We start from the raw sequence: 12,422 nt of genomic DNA, 5'->3' as shown, positions 1-12,422 counted from the left end.
CAAGAGCCCTCTTCCTTTTTTTTTTAATTTTTTTTCTAAATCTATTTCTTGTGAACCATAGTCCACACCCTTAATAAAATGTGGAAAAGAAATCATTTTCAAAAAAGGAATACGCTTTTTTAGTTTTCTCATTCACAGACCAGAGAGGAAACCTTTTTGCTTTATTTATCATGAGGTCTGTCCAATCAGAGAATGCCACGTCATAAATATATTTATTTCATGTGAACACATCAGATGTCAAACTATTTGACCACCGCCCAATCACCGTCCATTCGTATTAGGCCATGATGGAATGTGATGATTCAATTCGTACGGGGAACTTTCTATTATTTCTGACAGTGCAAAATAGGTGGGACCCAAATCATGCATGTTAGCCACGTATTATGATGACTGGGCCAGTGCAGGGATCAATGTATCACATAACTAACTACCATAAATACACGTGTGATTTGGAAAGAGAGGGAAAATAACTGAAAGGGTAATGGTGGGCCCCATGATCACCTCTTCTGCATGACGATCCACAAAGGAAACCAAAATCTAATCTGGAAAGAATGTTTAGTTATTCGTTAATTCCATTTTTATCATCCACGTGTCAATTTGATAGGGATAAAGGATGAAAATTTCCATATTCCCACCGGTCATGGCAACCACAATTTCAAGCCTTTCTCTCTGAATCCCAAGGCCTTCCTCTTATAAGAGATGCAGGTTTAAAAAAGATCTCCGAGACAGCAATCTCTCGGTTGGCCCCCTCAGTCTTCGCGGGTCTGAAGGCAATACGGTTTTCTCTCCTCACTTTGCCCTTCAACGAAGGAAAATCGATCCTTTTTCTTCATTCTTCTTCTCTTTCTCTCTCTCTCTCTCTCTCTCTATTTCTCCTTATTCGAAAACAAAACCAAATAGAGAAGAATATCGTCAATCCTTTAGAATCATGTGGAAGGAAGAGAACGGGTTTGCTTCTACATGATTCTTTAATTTTTAACAGGTTTGTTCTCTGGGTTCTCTCTGTTTTTCTACTTCCTGGTCTGGGTTAAGATTATTTTCTTGCTTTTTTTGACGAAGTTTTTTGTATCAGCAATAGAAAGATGATGACATTGGAGATTTTCTCATTGGGATTTGCTTAACTCGAGAATATGGATATGGGTTCTTGTTTTAACTAGGCAGTTTGTTGTTGAATTCCCCTCGTTGGGGACTTATTGAGAGTTCTCTGAAAGCTGGAATTCTGATAAGAAATTTAACTGTTCCTTCTTCGATATACCCCGTTCCCAATTCGCTATAGCCGCAAAGATGTCCAGCTTCGTGGGTGTTCATCTGTCAGATCCGACGCTCCAGAGCCAGTTCACTCAGGTCGAGCTTCGCGGACTTAAATCCAAGGTAAGTATTTTGAAACTCCTTTTTTCGCATGAAGTCGGTGCAGCTCTTGTGCTTTCTTTGAGTTTGCTACCCATTTTGATTCCGGACGAGTTTGTGATCGATATGAGGTGATATATGAATTGGGTTATGTTTATTTCTAGTTTATTTCCTTGAGGAGCCAATCTGGTAAAGTGATATTTGGAGATTTGCCGCCTGTAATGGCCAAATTGAAGGCTCTTAATCAGATGTTTTCCGAGGAGGAGATCTCTGCTATCTTGGGGGAGTCTTCCGATGTGAACGATGAGATCGATTTCGAAGCCTTCCTTAGGGTGAGTCTACCCAGTACGGTGGACAGATTTTACTTCTCTTATATTATCTTTTATGTTTTATTGATAAAGCCGGTTTTTTTTTTGGGTGGAGAAGGAAAAGAAATGGAGGTTATATTTTCCAAAAAAACAAAAAACTCTCCTTCTTGATTTGAGTTGAATGGATATTGATGGAAATGTTGATCAACCTCATCGAATTGGCAGGCATATTTGAATTTACAAGCCCGAGCTACGGCCAAATTGGGTGGTTCTAAGCACTCGTCAGCATTCCTCAAGTCCACCACTACCACCCTTCTCCACACCATTAGCGAATCAGAGAAGGCTTCTTATGTTGCCCACATCAACAGCTACCTTGGAGAAGATCCATTCCTGAAGAATTTTCTTCCTATAGATCCTGCTTCAAATGCTCTAATTGATCTTGCTAAAGATGGAGTTCTTCTCTGGTATACATGCAGGGTCCATATGACAATGTTCTACGCTACTACTACTGCTTCATCCTTGATATACGTAGCTCTTATCTGATTGTTGATGCATCCATTGCCTTGTTACAGTAAGTTGATCAATGTTGCGGTGCCCGGGACAATAGATGAACGAGCTATTAACACCAAAAAAGTACTAAATCCTTGGGAAAGGAATGAAAACCATACCCTCTGCCTTAATTCTGCAAAGGCCATTGGCTGCACTGTGGTTAACATTGGAACACAGGACTTGGTTGAAGGAAGGGTTAGTTCAGCCATTTCCAGTTATACATTTGAGATTCGTTAGCCTTGTGTCAAGAATTTGAGGACTCCTCAGTTTCGTTCTTGTTGTTGATATTCCTTTGTTTTCCTTGCAGCCCCATCTTGTAGTTGGGTTGATTTCTCAAATTATAAAGGTGAGTGTCTAAACTTATTGTGTGTTAACAATACAAGCATAAATCTTTCTAGGATACCAAAATAAAAAGGGATAATGGAAAATTTTACAAATCCAAATTCAGTGATTTAATTGATAAAGGTTAAATTTTTTTTCCCAATTATACTTATTCGTGTTAGCCCACTGCAATTTTGGTGATATCAGATCCAACTGTTAGCGGACCTCAACCTTAAGAAGACACCTCAACTGGTAGAGTTGGTTGATGATAGCCAGGTAAATACACATTGATGCCTCTCTTTTTTTTCCCTGAATCAAAAAGTAGAATATTTTTTTTGTAATTTTTTATAATCTTCTTACATATGTCTTGAGAGGCAAAATTATTAAATTGCTCTTTACAATGTTGATATGACCAGGAGGTGGAGGAGCTTATGGGTTTGGCACCAGAAAAAGTCTTACTACGTTGGATGAATTTCCATTTGAAAAAAGCAGGCTACAAGAAAACTATTACAAACTTCTCTTCTGATGTAAAGGTAAGAGAAATATCCGCTGATTTGTCCTTTATATTGGCAAGGGCAACATTAAGCTTACATGCTCTTAAATATGATAATCATCACTAGTGGAACTTTAGTTGTGGGCTTTCACAAAACTCTCCTTATAAGGAACCATACAGTCCCAAATCCAAGCCAAAATCATTTATAAATATATGAAGGGGAAAGGTGTGGGCAAGTGAGCAGTCTTGGGCATTGATTGGCATAGCTTCTGCTAGAACAAATCAGTTTTGTTTTTGTATTTTAAAATCCTCATAGTTGATGGTAGGTTTCCAAAGCAGAATGCGTGTAGACTGGAGCTTAGTTAGTGGAAGTATTCCTTAACATGATCCTCGAGCTAATATGGAATACTCTTTCCAAACTCTAGCTCCAAAACACCTTTGTTCATATTACAAGCACTCAATACTTTTGTTCCATCATGACTTGTGCCACTTCATCTCAAACTTTCTTGAAGTCTAAAACATATGAACTTTCCTCATTGTCCAAACACACTTTTTTGTGACCTTGGGCCTTACATGCTTCCAACTTCTTAGATCTTAATTTTAATTTCTATCAAGGGACTTGCTAGTGAATCTCATGTTATATCAAGCTCGATCTGTCGAAGACACACTTTATCTAGTATTATTACAACCATTTTAATCAGACATGATCTAGAATATTGTTTTTTATTATGGGATATAATTTTACTAATCATGAGCATATGCATGTGCAGGATGGTGAAGCTTATGCTTACCTTCTCAATGTTCTTGCCCCAGAGCACTGTAGCCCAGGTGCATTAAATACTAAGGATCCCACTGAAAGAGCAAAATTGATACTTGAGCATGCGGAACGGATGGACTGTAAAAGATACTTAACACCAAAGGATATTGTTGAAGGCTCACCAAATCTGAATCTTGCATTCGTCGCACAGGTCTTCCACCAAAGGTGACAAAAAAATTGTAGTTTATCCTTTTCTTATGCTTTGGAGTTTTTATCCCCCTCCCCTGCCCTTTTTGTGGTATTTCCATATGATAATTGATTGCCTTTATGTTATGGTGTGACAGCTATAGCCCTTAAAGATTACATCGCGATCAACCGTTGCGCTATTGCAACCTGTTGGTTGCGGGTTCAAAACTTGGAAACAGCCTCTCCTGCGAAGCAAGGGATACGGCTGTTTACATTTGCCCCTCCCAAACCCTGCAGTAGCAGGAGCCTCGTGCACTGGGATGCTCTTTTTATATCTGTTTCTGTGTATGCAGCTTTTACTTCATAAGATATAATTGCATTTTGTTAGTCTGTCTAATGGTAGACATCTCTATGCCACTTGATATTGGTAGGGTCATTTACACTCCCACCTGGATTTGGGTAGCAGGAAATGATCAAACTATACATCTCTATGCCACTTTATATTGGTAGGGTCATTTACACTCCCACATGGATTTGGGTAGTGGGAAATGATAAAACTATCTTCCCTTTGTGTGATAGAAATGTCATGCTTTCCCAACACGTGAAAGCATTTCAGTATATGACTTACCACCTTCTCTTAGCCACAGGGATCATAGGTGGGGAAATGTCATATAGTAAAAAAGACAAAACAAGAAAGAAATGAAGGGGGGGGGGGGGAGCATATTAGATTATTAGGGTAATGCTCTCAGTCTAAAACCTAGAGGATCACATGGGGTGGCCTTAATTATTAAGGAAATAAAATGAAGGGAAATTAAGTGACAATTTGTTAGCAGATCCCTTACCCACTTGTATTTTTTGGCAAGAAATTCACAATCTTTTTCACAGCCACATACTTCAGTGTCTGTTCTGTTCTTAACCCTATGCATTTGTGATGCTTCAGTATTTCCTTGATTAGTTGTCTTTATTGTACAGATCCTTGGGTAATATGTGGCTGCCCATTAGCATAAAAATCATCTACTTCCTTTTCTCTGCTTTGTGCCAATTGTGGCTAGTTCTCTTCTGTAAGTATGCGAACATATGTGGTAATAAAGGCTTGGATCTCTTTTGCAGAAATGGCCTGTCAATGGATGACACAAAGATCTCCTTTGCAGAGATGATGACGACAGATGATGTGCAAGTATCTAGGGAGGAGAGATGCTTCCGACTGTGGATCAACAGTCTTGGAATTGTTACATACGTCAATAATGTGTTTGAGGATGTCAGAAATGGGTGAGCTTGTGTTCTCTAGGCATTTAAGAGTCAGAAGCATCTGTGGATCCTGCTTGATGTGTATTTCCCATGCATGCAGATGGGTCCTTTTAGAAGTACTAGACAAAGTGTCTCCAGGATCAGTTAACTGGAAGCAGTCAACAAAACCTCCCATTAAGATGCCATTTAGAAAAGTCGAGAATTGCAACCAAGTTATCGGGATTGGGAAACAATTGAAATTCTCACTAGTCAATGTAGCTGGAAATGACTTTGTACAGGGAAATAAGAAGCTCATACTTGGTGAGTTTATCCTTCTGACTAGCTGATCTGCCTGATTGACCTACCTCTTTATTTTGCTATGTTGAGTATATTTTATTTTTGGGCTATGGTACTGTTTGAAGTTGTACTATAATTATTATGAGATTTGGTTGCAGGAAGCTAGCCCACATATAGGTATTACACAGTCTGCTACACTGTACTATAAATAAGTGCATATTTACTTTATCATTAAATTTTATATCGCACAAGGGAAAATTTCACACCAAACCCATACAGATTGACCAAACAATACGATGAAACTGCCGAGTGCCGAGCAGTGCTTTTTCAATGATACTCAAATTATGTTTTCTGCTCTGAAAACCATGGGCTCTCAGTTGCTAGTAGAAGAATGAATGAAGAAGCAAAGTTGTGTATCATAAACTTAGATTGCAAGTTATGTTCTTTCGTTGATGGCAGAATTCAGATGCACAAATTTTATCCAATACCTAATTTGTAAAATCACTCACTCATCTCTCCAAAGTGTTCAAAGTTGGTAGGCTGTCCCTAGGATGGATAGCAGTAGAAAAGCCATAGGTAGATGAAATCCATTTCCACCATGAGTCGATGCTTCTGAGGAAGCATATTTGTGGTTTTTCCCATGTCCTTATGGGGTTGCTTTTCCTACTTAGTGTAGTAAACTAGTAATCCAGTTTAGATGCATCTTCTGTTTCCATTAATTGTATCATTTCTCCCACTGTTCCTGTTTGTGATAACTAGGTAGAAAACAGCCATTTTAACTGGTGCAAGACCAGAACTGTAGTAATTACTAGACCTAATCTCACAGAACAGGATCTCAAAAATACACTCAGATCCCCAAAGTCAACTCATGGTTGACACGATCAACAGAAAAGTAAAACTTCTCAGATGAAGACTAAACTTGAGATTCCTAATCCTCACAACGAATAGTAACACCCCTTAGAAGATGAGAATGTTTGGATAAGTAATGTGAGAGTAATTAGAAAATTTTGACTCATAGTTGAAACCGGGGAAGAACTGTGAAGAGTAGTCAATCTGAAATTAAATCAAATCTGTCCAACATATGGCTTGGTTCATTCTAGTTCTATTGGACCAAACTACATCATTAACTGGCCACTTGAATGCAAGATATAGGCATAAATTAAGTGTTTATATTCCACCCATGGATGTCCCGAATTGGGCTGCCCCAGTTGACACATATTGGGGCTATTTCCATCATGATTTCAGAACTTTTTTCCTTCACTAACGTAAGTACTTTCCCTTTTGAACACAGACTTAAGTAGACATTTCCAGTGGCATTTTTGGGCACAAATAGTAAGATGTTTCCAGTGATATTTTTTGGGCACAAATAGTAATGCATTCATCTGTAACATTCTTCTTCTTCTTTTGATTAAAGAGATAACCTGTCTGCTGAAATGTTAAATTTCCAGCATCCTCTGCTCTATCCTTTTTCTTTTTCCCTTTCTAGTTTATATAATACTTTTAACTTTGTTTCAGGATATTCCTCCAAAAAAAAAAAAACTTTTTTTCAGGTTCACCAACGGACCATAGAATATGTTCAAAAACCCAGAAACTTTGAGGAAGAGCCAGTTATTGGTGAACTGCGTGAAATTAGTTCGATAGAAGATTACATTTAACATTTTCTAAATTAAATCTATAATTACCAGAAGAATTTTGGGCTACCGTCTCTATTTATCTAAGCGTTAAAGTGATTGCTACAGAAAGAACAATTTTGGTGGAGGGAATGATCTTCCTGACATGTGTCAAATAATAAAAGGAGCATTTGAATCTGACAAGGGGTATCAAAGGGCTGGGTGTAGGTATACCCTTAACCAATGGTGATTTTGTTTTTGTTTCATCCCTCCTTTCGCCCGCCCCTGAATGTAGAAGAGCCTAGACTTTTCAGCCATCAATGGTTAGATTATCCTGTGCAGATATCTTGGGCAGTCACCATGACAATCAAGTAATAAATTTTAGCTGGAATAGATTAAAATGTCTCTATGGGATTTTCAGGTTCAAATGGGTAAGACTGTCCAATCACTGGGCTGGATGGTTTCATTAGGTTAACAGTTTTAGTGGATGCTGTTATTATAGTATTAAAGCTCTCAACATGAGTTGATTAGAGTCATTGAGGGTGTATACATAATAAAGGAGGAAATGCAGGATTCATATCTTCTTACTTGTTTCCCTCGATCATATCCTATTTTGACAAGTTGGGGTTACATGATAGAAGGAATCTTCATTGTCTGGAGCGGCTATCACATGGGAAATTTGCAGCAAGATGAATGAAGGATTTTGGAGAACAGGATGAATTTTTTTCCTGAACTTTTTTCAGCATACCTGGTAACTTAGACTGTAGCTCTCTCTATCTGTCCTTTTTCTTCCTTTCTCCTTCATGGTTTACGCTATAACTGCGAGAAATCCAGAAGCCATGAATAGCAACATTGAAAAATTTCTTGATTTCTATGCTTTCATGGCCACTAGATTCTGTGGTCTTAGAAATTCTCTCCCCTACATTAGAATCATTCAGGTCTGCATTTGGATTCAATCATTGGCAGGTGCTATTCGCTTCTCCTTACACAGTAGTTGAAAAAAGCATAAAACTTTACATAATTTTGTGTAATAGTATCCCCTGCCGCCTTTTAGGACTTTTTCTGGTCAAATTGATATCCATGATGCCACCAAGTGATTCTGCAAAGAGTTGCCTTCCTATCTGTCCTGCATGTTGAGCCATATCTTGCTTTATTCTACTCTCTTCATGTTGTGAAGCTGGTTAGGGTTGAGGATCTTCTCTAGCGACTCACCTTTTTTTTAGCTACATGGCATTTTGGATGGGGGGCCCAACTTTTGTGGACAGGTGGACCCTGAGGTCCCTTGCTCACATGTGAAGTTTTAGCCACAATTGAGTTTCCCAAGTGGCAAAATGAAGCATTGAAAAATTCAGGAGTACGGAGAGGCTGCATGGACTACCAAAGGGTGTGTGTATGTACATGGGAGGGTCAATGATTGAATTTGTCTGACATTTGACAAGTGGCCAATCCAAACCTTGCCCTGTTTATTAAACAGTTGAAATTGCCACACCATCTGCCACGTGGCAGAACTATGTGAACCATGGAGAGAAGCTCGTCTACAGTAGACTGTGTAGGGGAAATTATTCCATTTTAATATGACGCTGGAGAGGCCAGATGTTGCTCTGAGTGGCTTACTCCTTTTATTCATTTTATCTCCATGTATCATACTTATTTAGAGGTGCCTTTTTCAGTTTTTCCATACTGTGCTTTTCTTTATCAACTCACGTTTTTTACGCTAAAATTTACTCAAATTGTGGGAGCTCTTTTATGTTTGTCAAATTAGCCAAGATGTAAGGGTCTAACTGCATACTTTGATTGATATTAAATTGTAATGGTCCTCACAGTCTCTGTCACATCTTTTCTTTTTTGTTCACAACTCACAATAGCATGTTAGCTATAGCATTTCATAAATGAATCAAACATTATGATGCTGGCTTCTGTCACCTGAATTGCAGAACTAATATTATGATGGTGGCTCCTCAAGATTTTTTGAACTAGCAGTAGAATCCTCATAAGAATAGCTTCATGGCATTAATCAATTTCCAAATTCATTATCACACCAAGTTATTTGTTTATTTATTTAAATAAAAAAGGTTCTACATTTCTTAATGAGCTTCAGTTTTAGAATTTCCCAATGCAATTTGGCTCCATGTTTCTTAATAAACATTATTTTTAGAAGTTCTCAGTGCAACTTGCGACATCCATATCATGCTTGTCATAAGCATGTTCTGTGGTTCAACTTCACTGAAATTTTAGGTCTGTTTCAGCATTCCTATGGCAGTTGATGAGGTTTAATATGCTCCAACTCCTTAAGAACTTGAGATTCCATTCCCAAGGGAAGGAGATGACAGATGCAGATATCCTAAATTGGGCAAATCAAAAGGTGAAAAAAGCAGGCAGAGCTTCTCAAATGGAGAGCTTTAAGGTAAAGAAACCTTACTTTGTTTGATTAGCCCCTAAATCCTGAACTGTGATTTATGATCTTGAGTGTATTTCTACTCTTCTTCAGGATAAGAACCTATCAAATGGGTTATTTTTTCTCGAACTTCTTAGTGTTGTTGAGCCAAGGGTAGTCAACTGGAACCTTGTGACAAAGGGTGAAACTGGTATGTTTTCTTGCAACTAGACTCCTGTAATCCCATCACACTGAATTCTGTTCCTATGGTAAGTGAAACCAATTATCTAGGGAATTGTGGGTTTTGAAGCCCTTTACAAGAAAATGAGGAGTGCAGCACTATTTGTATATTTCAAATTTTCTTAGGGCATGATACTCGAAATATGTTGCCTGTTACGTCGAATTAAATTTCCCATCTTGGTAAATAATTAATAATATATCAATGGAGTTGAAAATGACAATGACTGTCTTATTGTTTTTCTGCTACGGAAAATGCCAGATGAGGAAAAGAAGTTAAATGCCACATATATAATCAGTGTTGCACGAAAGCTTGGGTGTTCCATTTTCTTATTGCCCGAGGATATCATGGAGGTAAGAGCATATTTTTAGCGAACTAGTGTATTTATTTTGCTTGCCACTTTTTTATTTGTTTTGTGAAGATGGGGAGTAGGAATGTCTCACAAACTCACACCACCTAATTAAAAGACTCAATACCAGATCCAATTTAGGAGTACATTGTGACTGTTCACTTCCATATTAGTGGGATTGACAGGCCACCAGTATTTCATGGGATTGAAATGGTCATATTGTTCTCAGCAAAAGACCAAAGAACCTGCATGTTGGATTTCTTTAAGCTTGAGTCTATCATGGCAATTTTTTTTCTTCCCACTTCTGCTAAAACATATGGTACTGTATGTGAATTTCAGAGGCCTGGCATTACAACTACCACATATATACCATGTATTTATGTTGTATAAGTCTATATGACCAGAGTTTTCCTTTTCCTCAAACAGAAAAGCCAAAACATTTTTTCTGTTTAAGTTGCAACTTTGATAGAATTGTGAACTGAATCATGTGGTCAAAATCGTTTAGGTTCGAATTTTAAGTTCAACTGTCTAATATACTTGTTGTTCTGGCAGGTGAACCAGAAGATGATCCTCACTCTAACAGCCAGCATTATGTACTGGAGCTTACAAAAACCAGTGGAAGGATCAGATTTATCCCCCACTGAAGCCTCTGCACCAGACTCATCCCCGGCATCTTGTGTGGATGAAGCGGATAGAGGCAGTCTGGCAAGTGAGATCTCAAATATGACCATGGATGATGCAGCCTCTGATACTGCATCTGTGACGTCTTCCCAGATTGAAAATGACAATGTTTCCATCGAAGAATGACCACCTTTTTTTCTTTTGTTGGGGCAAAGAAGCTTAGAAGAACAACAACAAAAAGATGAAAGTTCTTTTGCAGTAATAGAATGCCGGGATCACCTTTTTAACTGGGAAGGGATGCTTTGTTCTTTTTGAAAGTGCTTCTAATCCTTAAAAAGTAGTCTTGTAAAGTAAATCTTCCTTTCAGTTGAGCAAGATGTAGATTGTCTCTTGGTAGGCTTTCCCTTTAAGTTTCCCACCTTCTGTGTAATTAGAATTTGTTATTGTGTAGGTATAGTCTTTTGACAATTTTATGTTCATGATGCTGAATAATGAAATTAATAACATGAGCAGAAGCTGCTCCTATAGTCCCATGTAGACCTAAGCTAAGCATGTCTTTCTTCACCACTTTTCCAATGGTTACCTTAGGTCTGTCCCAAGCCCTTTTGGTTCACTCAATTTGAATCAGGTCACTCTTTCAAATTTGGGCATCCGAAGGTCTTCGTTGAATATGACAGAAAATGACTCCCATCAAAGTTAGATCGAAGGTGATTTGGCACCATGATTGGACTCTGGAACCCTAAATGTCATCATTAACTCCCACCCTTTACTGTCGAAGGTCTGAAATTTTCTCTTCACCAAGAGTGAAGGCAAACCCTATACCTCCCTTCATAAGTAATAAAACTCAAAGAAGACCTCCCTCTCTCTCAATTGGAACTTGTATCCATCTCAACCTTACAACAAAGGATATTAACAGACTACAGGTTAATTAGTGTGCTCAAAGAATTACCACTACACACTAAATAAATCAGACCAAGAAAAAGTGATTCGCTCCAAAGATTTCAATAGATTACAATTCCAAAATTTTATTTTTTGTATAACCCAAAATATAAAAAGAACTAACAGTAATGTTTGTTTTTAACTTCCCATTCCTTTAATTGTGAAGGAGGGAGGACATCTTACATTCTGTTGCATTTTAAGGATATCCAGTGTCATTAGTACCAAGGATCAAGAACTCGGGTTTCGACCAGGCTGAAAACTGAGATTTGATCGAAACCAACCAAAATCAGATCTAAACTTGAAACTTTTTTTATTCATGGCGAAACCTTGGTTGGAGGGGTTTCTATCGAAACCAAGTTGAGAAATGCCTTTCTTGGTCGAGATGAGGTATTATATAGGGCTGGTTCAAGGTGGTTCAACCATGTTTCGAAACTGTCGATACCGAGTCGAAACCATGTCGTTTTTAAAATACCCCTCCATCTCGTCTTGGAAACCTACGAAATCGAGATATCTCGATGGTTTCGACAGTTTCGACCGAATTTTCTCATTTATAATAGTTTCTTGTTGTGCCATAAGAATAAAAATCTCCAGCCAATTGTTAAACAGAGCCGCTCTCACATCTCACTTGTCAATCTCAACACCAATCGTTATCGTCTACGGTTCCCTGACCGGTGCAGTTCCCTAGTGCCCCTCACAAGAGGGGGTTGGGACCCACCCGAAGCACCTGACCGAACACTTTGCCCGGTGGGGTCCACCCTCCTCTTGTGAGAGGCACTAGGGAACCGCACCGGTCAAGGAACCGCATA

The 12,422-nt window shown here is 38.5% G+C and overlaps 1 protein-coding gene across 1 annotated transcript; it reads left to right on the top strand.

Moving 5' to 3' along the window:
- The first annotated feature begins 903 nt into the window (after positions 1–903).
- Positions 904–10,863, top strand: LOC122639981 (fimbrin-5). Its single transcript, XM_043833050.1, has 15 exons — positions 904–982; positions 1,073–1,371; positions 1,512–1,679; positions 1,881–2,119; positions 2,228–2,399; positions 2,512–2,550; positions 2,733–2,801; positions 2,942–3,058; positions 3,789–4,000; positions 5,072–5,230; positions 5,310–5,509; positions 9,342–9,499; positions 9,584–9,680; positions 9,969–10,060; positions 10,609–10,863. Exons 2-15 carry the CDS (start codon positions 1,285–1,287, stop codon positions 10,861–10,863), a joined length of 2,064 nt encoding a protein of 687 aa, XP_043688985.1. The 5' UTR covers positions 904–982; positions 1,073–1,284.
- Positions 10,864–12,422: the final 1,559 nt, after the last annotated feature.

Source organism: Telopea speciosissima, chromosome 9, assembly GCF_018873765.1.
Source record: "Telopea speciosissima isolate NSW1024214 ecotype Mountain lineage chromosome 9, Tspe_v1, whole genome shotgun sequence".
Taxonomy (NCBI): domain Eukaryota; kingdom Viridiplantae; phylum Streptophyta; class Magnoliopsida; order Proteales; family Proteaceae; genus Telopea; species Telopea speciosissima.
This window is presented reverse-complemented; position numbering and strand designations above follow the sequence as displayed.